The 15,070-nt window shown below is 36.3% G+C and overlaps 1 protein-coding gene across 21 annotated transcripts in view; it reads right to left on the bottom strand.

Moving 5' to 3' along the window:
- The window catches only part of Ptprd (protein tyrosine phosphatase receptor type D), a 1,026,094-nt gene that overhangs the window by 409,650 nt on the left and 601,374 nt on the right, over positions 1–15,070 (bottom strand). For all 21 annotated transcript variants that reach the window (XM_074051871.1, XM_074051878.1, XM_074051881.1 and 18 more), the window contains one exon: positions 2,430–2,596. In XM_074051871.1, coding sequence (XP_073907972.1) covers positions 2,430–2,493 — 64 coding nt within the window. In that variant the 5' untranslated portion in view covers positions 2,494–2,596. The remainder of the gene's footprint in view (positions 1–2,429; positions 2,597–15,070) is intronic.

Raw genomic sequence — 15,070 nt, 5'->3', positions numbered from 1 at the left:
TCAATACAAAACAGTTAGGGAAAAGACCAAACCTAATATGGCTGGATGTGGTAATGAGGGCATAAGGAAAGAGACTTGAGACCTTGGTAATGAAAGCCTGAACACATTATCTTTATATGATGGAGAAATCATTTTTTTTCTTTAATCATACCTTTTGTATTATTCCAGTGTTATAAGAAAAGGTATTGACACGATTTAACAAGTTATAATCTGGATCTACTTTTTCAATTCTTCTTTTTGAACATTCTTAGAAACTAAAATTGCATCTCCTACGTTATCATGTGCTTTCTTGTATAACAAATACCCTCCAGTAGATTTCTAATGAATGTTTCTTCTTTAAAAGGTACCAAAAAGAAAAACAAAATCATGGCTAAATTTTCGTTTTTGTCAGGAACTTTCAGGATACACATATGATTCAACAATGACAAATGAACTCAGTGTCATGAGCTTGCTAGAGAGGCACTCTACCACTTGAGCCACACCAGCAGCTCAACAGTAGCAAATGAATCTGTTAAAGGAAAAATGTATGAAATCAGGACTGAGTAGACAAGAATGAAACTAATCAAATTGATTTGGCAAAGTGGAATTCTGCCCCTCTGTTCAACTATATTGGGAAGGATGAGAGGGAATGGATTATTTTACCAATGAATTTAAAATATCACATAAGTGTATAAAATGGTAAATATCTTTAAAAACTGCTAACAAGTGTTTTTGTCATTTTTTTTGTTAAGTCATCACATAAGACTTGTAAAGAATGAAAGGAAGAAGGAGAAAGGGAGAACCACCAAGAGGTGACAGCAGTCATCTATAGCACAGATTGCTTCTTAAAACATAATTTCAACAGTACTTGTTCCTAAATTCTTGACATCTGTCAGCCACTTTCCACCAGGGAATTAAGCAAAAGCATAGCTGCTCAATAGAACATGGCTACTTAGTGAAAGAATAACTTCATGGATATACAATAATTATATCTTTAAGAAAATCCCTAGCTGTGATCTGACATTAAAGTGGGTTCCCAGGGTCTTAATATGCTTCCACCAAAAATTAACAATGGTGAAACAAGTTACTTTTGCACTTAGACTAAACAAAATAAATAAAGACCTATGCCCAATTTCGTTTTCATCAGCTAAATTTAGATTTCAACTTTAAAATAAGTTTTGACATAAATGGCTTTAAAATAACAAGAGCATCTTACATTTGGGTCTTTTTCCAGTCAATTATTTCCTGGCATTGTACTAGAAATTCCTTGGCTTCACCTTAACCAATACTCCCAAGTGCTAATAAGGAGACTAGGCACATTATTAACCAGAGGATGCTGTGCTTAAAACATGCATGTTCCATATGTAGCTAATAATAGCATTATTTCTTTCAGGCCAGGAAAGATCCCATTAGAAATAGGGCCCTTATTTAAATGAAGCAGTTGGCTGCTATTGAGGGAATTCTTGTCAAAATGCAATTAATAAGAAGGGACCAAGATGACACAGGATCCTTGTCTTCAAAATATCCTTAACCTGAATCATATTTAATCTCACTGGAATAGTCAGTGGAGGGAAAAGTTAGTAACTGCAGATGTAATACATTTTAATTGTAGGAGAAGAGTGCCAAAGAGAATGGCAGTCACATATGAAATAAACCACTATCAAGGAAGCAGACATGTCAGTGAACACAAGTCAGAGAAATGGACTATCTCTTCCCAAAAGCCATAGAACAGATGGAAAATGATACACATGTAAACAAGGGAGACCTAATGACTGCCTAATTACAAAGGAGATATGATCTTCTCATTAACTGGCAAGCTAATTGACCACAATCCCAGTTTCATAAATTGTGTCCAGAAATCCAAACTTTGGTGTCTATACTCCACAGAATTCTCCTCACACTTCAAACTCTCCATCCAGCCACAAAGTTGTCAGTTCTGCTTGATTTGTTTGAATATTGTACTTGACGACAGCTGTCGGAAACAGTACATTAGAACAGCTGCTGTGACAGCTAGAAGGGGCTTGGAAGTTTAATTGGGCTCGATGTGACATTGTGCATTTTTCTAAACATAGAAATATCTATACAGCTAAAGAAATTTCTAATGGGTCTGAACAATGTTTATTTATTGGCACCACCAACTGGTTAGCCGTAGTTTGAATCATATCATTGTTCTTATATCTTTGCCACCAGGCTAGTAAGAGGTATAAAATACAAAAACCAGTAGAAGCAGTTAGATGCACAAGAAAAAAGGGCGTTAAGCAGGAGAGGAAGTGGTAAGGAAGTCACATCAATAATCCCTTTCAAAGGCTGGCTGGTAGCCAAGGAGGATCCCACAGTGTCTTGGGATTTACTTCCAAAGGAAATGTATTCAGAGGCCCTGAGCCCAGTGCCAACTGCAAACAAAACCACTCATTATGGTCACAGCCCCTAGAGAAGGGAAGATGGCTTACTCTCAGCATCTGCGCGGAGGAAGAAGGCGAGGAGCAGCAACAGCGACCTGGTTACGTGCACCATCCTGCAGCTTGTCAGTAGCGTGCGCTGGCAGCTTGGTATCACTGCCTTGGAAGCTGCAGCGAGTCTTTCTTCTCTGAAATACCAACTAGAGCCCTTTCAGAGCCTGGAAAGGGAGAAGAAGAGAAAAGAAGGGGAAGAAAATACAAAAGACGGTTAGATTTCTCACTCTTTCCCCCATTCCATCATAAGCAAGAGACACCCATGATAAGCACTGTTAACTGTCATGGTTTTGCAGTGGGAACTAACTTTGTCTGTTAAAATGTAGGTCTCTAACCTTCCCAATTCCAGGCCATTTGCAGAGCCAACTACCTGCAATTTCACTCTATGCCAGTGCCACCTTTTGAGCAGCGCACTCTGAGGAAGAGCTGTCATTTCATACGAAACAGTACATGAATACATCAGTGGAAGAAAGCACACCACAGTTATAAGAAAAATTTAAGAGAAGTTGTCCTGTGCAGGATGAAACTCTGTTAATGACATAATAATGGAAGCTGCTTTCTTGGCACCAGGTGAAATGACAAGGCTAATTCAACTTCTCCGGCTAAATAGTAGAGATCAGAATTTTTTTTTTTTTGCATTAGCACATTTGGCTTCTTCTTTAAAGACACATGAACAGCCAAGTCAAGTTTGAAGTCAGTAAGTCAAAACAATAGTTAGCATGTGCCCCTTGGAGTTAACAAGACTTTTTATGTGCCTCCTAGCAAGAGCATAATTTTCTCCACCACCTCTGTAAAAGCAATAGCCCACAGAATATTTTTTCAAAAGTTTACTGTGTGCAAGACATCAGAAAGTACCACTGAGCATAAGAAGTCTTAGAGTACAGATATAAGCAGGATTCCAACATGTGTTTTTTGTTTTTTGGTTTTTGGCAGTACGGGGTTTTGAATTTAGAGCCTCCACTTGAGTCACACCTCAGGTCTTTTTCACTTTTCTTTACTTTTCAGATAGGGTCTGGCACTTTTTGCCAGGGTCAGCCAGGGACCACAATTCTTTCACTTCTACCTCCCTGTGTAGCTGGGATCACAGGTGTGAGCCACTACCTATTTGTTAAAATGGGGGTATCACTAACTTTTGTCTGGGCTAGTCTCAAACCACAATGTTCCTATCTCCACTTCCCAAGTAGCTAAGATTACAGGTATGTACCACCCTACCTGCCAAGATTCCATCCTTTTTGAGTTCCAAGATTAGTAGGGGAAAAAAAAGATAGGTATACCACATGATCAGTATGCATTAATAAGTGATTAATGCCAGGAAAGAAAACCACACAAATGCCATAAAAGATAAGATCAGGAATGGTATTGTGGAAACTGTAGTGTCTCAAACTGGGCCTTAGAGAATAAGCAGGATTTTAACAAAATGAGGGAAAAGCATTCCTACAAGGCAGGGCAATAGGAAAGAACTGTGGAAAAGGTGAGCTTCCTAGTTGGGTTGGAGCAGTGCCTCCCAAATAGCAGAATGCAACAGAAGACCTGAATTGACTGCTAAAACAGAAAGGCAGTCACCACAACAGAGTTTGTGGCTCAGCAGGTCTATGGTAGAATCCAAGAATTAGCATTTCTGACTATGTTCCTGGGTGATACTGGTTAGGTCTGAATGAGGCATCCATTAGGAAAACAGAAGATGGAAAAAGAAAATGGCTTGAGATTAAAAATAGGTCACAGGGAGCCTTGAATGCCTATCTAAATCCAAAGTTTTTACTCAACAATCCAGAAAATGAGTTTTTAAATGTTTACTATTACAGAAACAATATGGAACTAGACTTTGAGAAGATTAACTGACATCCAACTCAAGGATGATTTAGAGAATGCTATGAGGCCACAGCAAGAATTCCAGGTGAGAAGTAATATGACACTTAAGGTTAACAGTGGTCCTGGTTTGGATGGGAAAGAAGGGACAAGATGACAGATTACACCAAGCAATAGTTTCAAGTCTGACTAGTTAGGTGATTAATAGTTGTTCTTATATAACCTTCAGAAAATCTAGTACAGCCTCATATAGAGACTAGATTCTATATAAAAAAAAAAAGAGAGAGGTGATATCATCTGTTATTGCCTCCTCTAACATTGTGATAAGAACTTGAGAATGACTATAAGAATTCATTTATAAAATGAAACTGCATACCTTTAATTTTTGAACATTAGAATGTTGAAGCACATACAAAATTCTTGACAGGAAATACTATAGATATCCAGAAATAACCCAATTCACTAAAATAACTTGTACTTTAAAAAGAACTGTAATGTAGATACTATTAAGTATGCCTTTTCTAACACTGAACTTGAGTATGAGAATAATTTTTTTCAAAAAAGATATTATCTTTTTCATTACTATGCAAGAGCAGTTTGAATGCAGGAAAGATAAAACTAAAAGGAAGGAGAGAATCATTCTAATTACTATTCCACTAGATAGCCTTCTTTTCATCTTTTTAACAGATTTGTGGTGGCATGAAGAAGGAAGTTGTACACTGAAACACATCTTCTTGAAACTAAAAGCTAGCCAGCTGTTCCAAAACAGCTATTGTTATCAATCTCGTCCGGATAAACAACCTTTCAAGCAGTTCACAGCTATGAAATGTTTGAGATCTCAAAACTTCATAGGAGAAGTGCTAAATGAATCTGCTTCCCTCCTCATTCCCCTCCCCTTTCACTGCTCTTTTCCTTCTGCCAGCATTTCAGATGACAGTGAAGTGCAGGAGACATCAGTCCTGTCGGACTCAATTTGTGTCTGTGCAAGCGTATCAGAGCCAACTGCTACCTAATGACACCACACAACCAGAAAAGGAGACCTAGGAAATGCTTGCTCAGGGAAGGGTGACTTGGCTCTGCCTCCCACTCAGTTGAAGTGTATTAAGATGAAATTCTTCCAAATGAACCTTCAAATGTTACTTCTCAACTCAGAACACTGATAGGCTCCAGCATTCTAGAAATGAATGCAGACAGGAACATACATATTTATACTCAAATAAGCTATGCCCTTGGCCAAGACATAATAAAAGCAAAAGAGATCAGAGGCATGAAGATAATACCTATTCTATGTGTTCACTCAAACCAATCTCTATTCCTCATCTTGCTTATTACATAAACACTGGCAAAAAGGAGATGATGGCTGCACATCAGCTCAGTAGAATTTATATTTTAGGATTGTAAGGAAATATGTAAGTAAAAAATAATGAGATGAATGAATATGAACAGTAGTTTCCATTGGCCTGTAGTAAGGGCTGTTAAGCACTCTGCAAAGAGCTTGAAAGGGTTTGGAGGTACTAACAGTGCCATGCTTTAGACATGCTTAGTATGTCACAAATTATTCTGTATTTGTCCAATACCCTTCAACAGAAGCTAATTCTGATTTCGTTTCTGTCATTCATCAACAGGGACAAACAAATAAAACCAAAGGATCAGCTGGGCACTGGTAGTTCACACTTGTAATCTAGCTACTTGGGAAGTCAAGACTGGTAGGATCACGGGTTAAGGCCAGCTGGACCAAAAAGTTCATGAGACCCAATCTCAACCAATAGCTAGGCACTGTGGCTCATGCTTGTCATCCCAAGCTATGTGGGAAGCTGAGATTAGGAGGATCAGAGGCCAGCTGGGATGAAAAAAATTCACAAGACCCCATCTTAACAGAAAAATACCTAGATATGGTGGTGAATGCCTATCCTTCTAGCAATGGAAGGATATATAAAATAGGAGGGCTATATTCTAGGCCATGCTGTGCAAAAAGCAAGACCCTAGCTCCAAAATAACCAGAGCAAAAAAGACTAGAGGTGAGGCTCGAGTGACAGAACATCTGCCTAGCAAGCACAAAGCCTTTAGTTCAAACCCCAGGATCACCAAAAGACAAACAAAAAAGTATCTGAATTTAAAATCAAATTTAATCTCTCCAGTTTATCGTTTCTCATATGACAAAGATCTGATGAAAATAATCTTACTGATTTCTAATCATATGAATATTTACTTTTGTAAATATGTACCTGTGTGGTTAGAGAAAGTAACTGTTCAGAATGTAATATAACTTGAAATGGAAAAACTAATAATACATGTGACAGAAAGCCTTAACAAATCACTGATTCAGGTGATCATACAAGCTGACACCTATCCAATGACTCTTTTTCTTTAACGGTATAATACTTTTCTGTAATACTCATATTCATATTCAAACTAACATGAATGCTGATTTAAATTTTTTCAGCATTCTGTACTGCTGACATGTATTTCTGTAGATTGTGTTAACATAAAAAAAAGCAAAATAGGGCTTTTCTTTTTTAAAAATATCCAAAGTCTTAAAGAAATGGCTGATTTTAGGTTTTGGGTAGGAAATGTAGAAAATTAATCTGGAACAGCCTGTCATAACAGGAAGCAAGGAAGTTTTCAGGAACTACTAGGGTATATCCAAAAAAGAATAAAGATAGTGAAGTTCCCATCAGCTAGACATAAGAAAAATCTGACTGGCAAAAGTATAATAATTACGACTAACAGATATGCATCATATTATAATTCACGAGGCTATAATTTATAAAATAAATTTTAATTACATTGGTCACTCTAGGAAGAAGTTATAGAACTGCAATGATTTAGGTAAGTGTTCAAAGGCTCATGTGTTAATGGCTTGGCCCCAGTCTGTGGTGCTACTGGGAAGAAGTAGAACTTTTAAAAGACAGAGCCTACTGAGAGGGTGTCCCTGTCATTGGGGGCATGTCCTTAAAGTGCATACTGGAGCCATTAACCCTTCCTCTGCCTCTCTTTTAAATCTCAGTCATGAGTCATGACAGGCTGCCTCTGTCAGGTGCTCTAGCCATGATCATTGAGCCTCGACAGGTTCCAAGCTAATGGACCAGCAGGTCTTGAATTGAAACCTCTAAAACTGTGAGCCAAAATAAGCTTTTCCTTTCTTTAAGCTGACTTATCTCAGGAATCTGTCACAATAATGGAAAGCTGACTAACACAAGAACCCAATCATTGTTCCAAAAATATGGCAAGAAAGGAAAAGAATTCAGTATTTAAAAGAATTTTTCTTTAAGAACTTTAAAGAAGAGTCTCTAGTGCTTTCACTGGAAAACTGAGTATTGTTATTTGTCTGTCAACACTTTCTTTCTGTCTTATACCAAACACATCCTCTTAAGCCTAGACATCTCAAAAGCAAATAATATCCTAATGATATTTAACCTGGGCCTACTACAGATATCCACTAAGTTAGGGGAATGGTATGTGGAGAGAAGTCCCTTACAGGTGTGACTTCTTTTATCAACCTGCCTGCCACACCAGGTCTCTATAAATCAACCAGAACTGGTTCCAGCTATTTAAGAAAAGGCACCATTTGTGTAATAGGTGTGGTACCAGGAATCTCCAATTCGTAAAAAATATACAAAAGCATGGCTATTCTGGGCCCAAGGTAGAAGGAGGGGCTGGGAATGAAGCCTGTAGAAAGCCTAGCCAAGGCTTCTAAGGATACCCTATAAATTTCCTATGTCCTAAGCAGGCAGACATACATGGGCACAAAAAGAAAAAAAAATCTAAACTTTCAACATGTCACTTATTCAAGTTGATTTTCTAGGAAAAGATAGCTTCCTTAAATATTTTATCTTGGTATATGACAAGACTCTTCCAGCCCTGTCCAATACAAATTAATGCTGTGTAGAAATAGTCTTTGTGCAAAGTTAGTGCTACTAACAAGGTAAATTTCTTTTTTATTTACATTGAATTTAAAGAGCCCACATAATCCTAACAGATACCCCACTACCCTATTGGGTAGTTCAGACAACAGATACAAGGTTCAATAGCACTGCACAACACAGCTAAAAGTGAGATTTGTGTTTTCTCAGTTGTGGCCTGAAATAAAAAGGTAGACATTCCAAGTCCTTATAGTCCTTGGTTTCCAAATAATTAGACCCTAAAGAATCACTGTATTATGTGTGGAATCTCACTTGACCTTTGGGCCATTCAGCTTCCTCACCCATCTCCATTAATCCGCCAAAATTTTTTTTATTTTATTTTTAAAACTACTTTATAGAATATAAAGTACAGATTAATACAGACAATTATTTAAAAGTTTTCCAAATATAAATATTATTGTTAAAAGGAAACACTGTTTCAATGCTAGAGTTTCCTTATGTAAAAGAATGGAACGACAAACCTATCTCTAGCCATATACAGAAATCAACTCAAAATGAACAAAAGATTTACAGGTAAGCCCCCGGGATTGAAATTGCTGAAAGAAAACAGGGGAAACAATTCAGAACACTAATATGAGTAAAGAGTTTTTGAAAAAGACCTTAAAAACACAAAAAAACAGAAGCAAAAGTAGAGAAACGGGGTTACAGCAAACTAAAAAGCTTCTGCTCAGCAAAGGAAACAACCAATACAATGTAGATTAAAACGTGAGCAATGTTGAAAACTATTCATACAACACAGATTAATACTCAGAACATAGAAGGAAGTCAAATAATTCACTCTTAAGAAAATAAATAATTCAATTTAAAAATGAGCAAAAATTCTGAACAGTTTTCAAAAGACATCCAAATGACCAGATATGAAAAAAAGATGACAAGCATGACTAATCACTGAGAAAATACGAAGCAAAACCAAAATGGAGAACCATCTCAGCACAGGTTAGAATGAGTATTACTCGCAAAAATACAAAACATAACAAAAGCCTAGCAGAGATGCACAGAAAGGGCAATTCTTATACACTGTTGGTGGGAATCTAAATTAGTACATCCATTATAGGAAACAGTATGGAGGTAACTCAACACACTAAAAACAGAACTATCCATTCACCAATTGCACTGCTAAGTGTATATCCAAAGGAAAGGAAATCAGTATGTCAAAGGAATATTGCAGCACTGTTCACAACAGCCAAGAGATGAAACCAAAAGAGGTGCCCATTAATGAACGATTAGGTGAAGAAAATGTGGTGCATATGCACAATAGAATATTATTCAACCATAAAAAGGAGTGAAATTTTCTCATTTGTGATAACATAGTGGAGCCCAAAAGACATTATATTAGTGACATAAGTCAGGCCCAGAAGGACAAATACCACATGGTATCACCACAGCTGTTTATCTCAAAGAAGTAGAACAAAGAAAATGGGTTAGCACAGGCTGGAAAAGGCAGAGAAAAGTGGATAAAGATTGATTATTAGGTAAAAAATATATATACATAAAGAGAAGGAATAAGTTGTAGTGTTCTGCAGTATAGTATACTTTGACCATTGTTAGCAATAATTTATTATATATTTCAACATAGCTAGAAGAAACAATTTGGATGTTGCTAACACAAAGAAATTATGCATATCTAAGTTGATGGAAATGTTAACTTGATCATTATACTTGTACACAAAATTTTCACTCTATAAATATGTACAATTGTGTGTCAATTAAAAAACAAAAAGATGAGATTTGAGCAAAAAGAGTGATGTTCCAGGTATCAAATAGTGGATTTAAAATTATACTACAGAGCCACGGTAACAAAAACTGCATGGTACTGGCACAAAAACAGACTCATGGATCAGTGGAATAGAAGATCCAGAAATAAGCCCGTAACAGCTATAGCCATTTGATTTTTGACAAAGGTGCCTAAAACCTACATTGGAGAAAAGACTCCTTTCAACAAATGATGATGAGAAAACTGAATATTCTTATGTAGAAGATTGAAACTAGAGTTCTCTCTCTTACCCTGTACAAAAATTAATCCAAAGTGGATCACAGATTTTAATGTAAGAACTGAAACTTTGAAACCACCAGAGGAAAACAGAGAAAACCCTGAAAAATAAAGGCATAAGCAATGCTTTTCTGAATAGGACACCAATTGCTCAAAAAATAAGAATAAAAATTGGGATTGCATCACATTAAAAAGCCTCTGTACAGCAATGAAACAATTACCAGAATCAAAAGAAAACCTACAGAATGGGAGAAAAGTTTTGCCAGTTATTCATCAGATAAAGGATTAATATTAAACTATAAAAAGAGTTACAAAAATTGAATGCAAAAGGATAAATAATTCAATTAATAAATGGGAAAATGAATCAAACAGACACCTTTCAAAAAAACCCTATTTGGGATATAAATAGCAACAGGAACACCTGGCAGCAAAGGCATGTCATACAGACATGGAAGACACACATACATCTACACATCCATGTGAAGTGATTTGGATATTCTTTATGAGATAGCTGTATTCAGATAATATCAGCAAAAGATATAGAAAACACATTCTTAAATACACAGTGTCAAAGGCTTCAGTGCCAATTATATTTAAAAAATGCTGAAAAAGGGCAACAGAAGGTTAATAAATAAAACAGCAGAAAAAAGCTGCTTCACATGATACATCTATAAATAAAATACTCAAACCTAATGAACACAGAAATTGTTTTTTAGGAGAGAAACTCAAAACATCTTAAAACTATATTCTTTCACAGAGTGGCACATCAAATCAGAAACTTTGAGTTTTTCTCTGTTTTATCCTAAAGATGTTTTCATAAGAATTAGAAAATTTTATGAACTATTACATATACATTCAGTCATCTAATGTTGGCTTAGCCTATGAATTAATATAAAGATACCAGGTGCTTGTAAGCACACAATGATTCTTTGGAGAAATCACTGAATTATTAAGACTACTGAGAAATAAAGCAATGGCTATCAATATAAACACTTAAAAGATTTTTTTATGTGTTCAAATCTAACACATAGAAAGAGAAACCAATAGTTATTAGTCTGAAGTTTACATAGTACAACAGCTTTACACTGGAGGCACACATAAGTGTTAGTGTTAGAAATGAAAAAGTGACATTATTAACTTTGAGTGCTTCTATCTCCTCTGGGAAGTAAAAATGAGATATACAATGAGAAATAGACAAGAGGAAAAAAAAAAAAAACAGGCTGTATGCAGGGACTCACGCCTGTAATCTTAGCTACTCAGGAGGTAGAGATCCGGAGTTCATGTTTGGAGGCCAGCCAAGGGTAAAATTTGCAAGACCCCATCTCAACCAATAAAAGCCGGGCATACTGGTGTGAGCTTGGCATCCCAGTTATGAAGGAAACAAATAATAGGAGGATCACAGCCCAGGCTGACCTGGGCATAAATGCAAGACCCAATCAGAAAAATATCGAAAGAAAAAGGGCTGGAGGTATGGCTCAAGTGGTAAGGGACCTGCTTAGCAAGCACAGGCCCTGAGTACAAATCTCATACCTCCAAAAAAACCACAAAAACAAAAATGCCTTAGCACCTGTTAGTTTCTCTCCCTATAAACTATAATGAAAGATCGCTTTAGAAAAAACATCTAGTTTCTTTAAGTGATGACTACAGGTCATAAATTCTACTTGTTTTTGTAGTGTTAGTGGAACCTGCCAATGGGAGACTTAAAACACAAATCTACACAACGTATTATTGGGATTCTGTTTTTTGTTCCATCTTCCAAACTACATCGTAAACATGAGAAAGTGATTTTTCTCACAAAACACAGGCAGATAGGGAACCCGGCCACCTTCCAATCAAACAAGAGGGCACACATCCTATTATTTTAATCTTTGGGGACTTCAACATGCTAGAACCATCATTTCTAACTCATTATGACTGATTTTCTCTTTCATTATCTTAAAAATCTTAAAAATCAAAAGGTGGTTTTATTTTAATGTAGTAAAAATATTTTTGTTTAAAATTTTTATCTTTTAATATGTTTTATGGGTAATTTGCTTTAGTCTCCATTGTTACACAGCAGAAAAGAAGTCTAGCAATACATGATACATTTTCCTTCTTTCCTATGAATTTTTTTAAATTCAGTTGTGAAGTATTTACTATTTCACAAAGGGAGTAATCTAGTATTGGTTATTTTTCCTTTAGTATTATTTTCAAAACAAAATGAAGAGCCTTTTAATCATTTATAAATATACTTCATTACTAGAACTCAAAGGAAACCCATCTAGCCCATTCACTGGTAGTGTATCTACAGTTCCATCCTCTGTACCAGTGATTCTCAACTGAGAGTGAGGCTATTCCCTTTCTGAGGACATCTGGCAGTGTCTGCAGACTTTATTTTTCTGTTACAACCTAAGGGGACACAGTGCTAATTGCCTTAAAGGAGTAAGGACAGTAATGATAACTCTCCTTCAATGTACAGGATAACAATCCACAACAAACAATAATCTGGTCCAAAATATCAATAGTGCCGAGGTTCGGGAAACACTGTCCCACCATAATTCACTAGTAGTAAAAAAAAAAAAAAAAATTTAAATTACAAAAGGAAAACTTTTAAGAACTTTCTAGAACACTGTGTACCACCGATTTTTGGTGTTTGTAGTACAATTTTACCATGAACTCAAAGCTGATTTGAATTTCAGCACATGGAGTTAGGGATGACAGCCAAATTTCCCTTTTTGTCCTGAAATAGGACCAAAGTTGGTTTGCCTGATGGAAAGTGGTTCACTAGCTTACGTGGCGTAAATACTGTCATCAACTAAAAGAAAGATGTTAAATGAAGCAGACATGCACTGATATCTGTCAGTAAATAGACATTGCTCGCACGTCTCATCATAGGATGTTAGCCGTCCCCCAAGGGAACAGTTTCAGGGAAGAAATATTAATTCCACAGAGGGATTTTTCAAATCACTGCTGGCAAGAGAAAGTAGAATGGTGAGAGACCATCAGGAACGGCTAGGGAAAGTGAAATCAAAAACTATGCTGCTTATTTCCCCACAGTGTGTCTCTCTGAAATCCTATTAACAACACGGGTAGTAGAGCAATTAGTTTCTAAATGGTAAAACCCAATGAATGATTATTCACCCAAACAAAAACAAAACCTTAGAAAGGTAAAAGGGGGCTAGGAATCTCTCTGTGTAGCTATCCTTATCTCAACTAGCAAAAACGCTTTGTCTTTCTTATTATTGCTTATACTTTCTCTTCAACAAAATTAGAGATAAGGGCAGAACAGATTCTGCCTGGAAGTGAGGGGGAGTGGCTGGGAGAGGGAGAAGGTGGGGGGATAGGTAGGAGAAACAGCCCAAACAATGTATGCACATACGAATAAATGAATAAAAAAATTAAAAATTAAGAATATTTATTGAATAAATTAATCAAAGGAAAAAAACTGTGTGAAAGAATAACAAATGAACTATTTTATTAAATTGATATTTTCATATAACAAAAAAAAAAGAAAGATAAAAAGGGGCTGATGGAATGGCTGAAGTGGTAGGGCACCTGCCAAGCAAGCATGAGACCCTGAACTCAAACCCCAGTACCAAAAAAAAAAAAAGAAAAAAAACTAAAGGAAAGATGCTAATCACAGACATTCAAAATGCATTGTCCCTGTCTCACTCTGCAGATATTCAGTTCATTGGGCTTATTATACTGTTAGTACCATCTTCACGTCTGTCCCTGTCCTTTAATGAAACCACAGACTAATAAAAATCAGAAAAAAAATTATATATCTTCTTAGTTACACCCTCCACTTAACAGACAATGAATGAATTAAAAGGACATAACAGAATTAATAACCTCAGGAATGGAATTAATACACATGTGGTTAGGCTCAGACGAGGGTTTAGAATCAAATTTCTTTTAAAGCACTATATGTGATTTTGTCATCTCTGACTTACTAAAGGAGATAGCTAACTTGGGTGAGGTCATTCTAAAATGAGTGACAAAAAGACTTCTCCAACTGGTAGAGAGACAATCTAAGCAGTAGCAAAAAAAGGGAAGGTAACCATAAAGGTGAGGTATAAGAAGGAAGGGTGAGGAGGCTTTACTGGACGAAAGTATTTAGAGTCTTTATCCTGAACTAATAAATAATTTACCATTGAAAATTTATCCCAGAGTCAAAAATTCTCCAAAGGATCTATCTTTAATTTGGAAACTCATCATTATATACTTGTGTATCTTAAAGTCAAAGAGTTTACAGATGAGATTGGAAGGAGAAATGATTAACCATAGATTTTTTAAATTCTCACAAGTTAGTAATTGAATGAATAATATGCAGATACATAGTTGTACTGCCTCAAGGCATGCATTTTTGCACATTATCATCAACTCTTTTTTTTTTTTTAATGGAGGTTTTTTCTCTTTAAATTTTGGCAGGAGGCAGGAATGTTAGATGCTGAGTTTAGGCAGTTATACAGGACAGTTACCAGGTGGAAAGGTGCCAACCCAAGTGCACTTTACTGTAAAACCAGATGCAGTAACTTCCTCAATAACAAATTCTCTAGACCCTGGTTATAATCCTAACTGAATGACCCACATGGTTAAAAGGAAAGCAAATGCCAAATAAATACATTAACCAAATTTCGCTGCTTGATTTATGCCTCACGTAGGCATGTGAAACAGACTGTTTTTTATTCTAAAGTACAAGAATAGGCAGGTACTAATACGAGTAGGAGTGAGCCCAGCAGCTAGCCAGGAATGGCGCTGGCAGTCACAAGTGGAAGGATGGGGTGGGAAGGCAGAACCCTTAACTATTAGTTGTCAAGGGATCAAGTCCCAGACTAAAATCCCATTTTCTTCCAGAACTTCTCTGCTTTTGTGATCTACACAATGATGCTTACATAATAAACTCATTCCTTTATTTTAGTTCTCGTAGTATTTCTTTA

The sequence above is a fragment of the Castor canadensis genome, chromosome 13 (genome assembly GCF_047511655.1).
Source record: "Castor canadensis chromosome 13, mCasCan1.hap1v2, whole genome shotgun sequence".
Lineage (NCBI taxonomy): Eukaryota > Metazoa > Chordata > Mammalia > Rodentia > Castoridae > Castor > Castor canadensis.
This window is presented reverse-complemented; position numbering and strand designations above follow the sequence as displayed.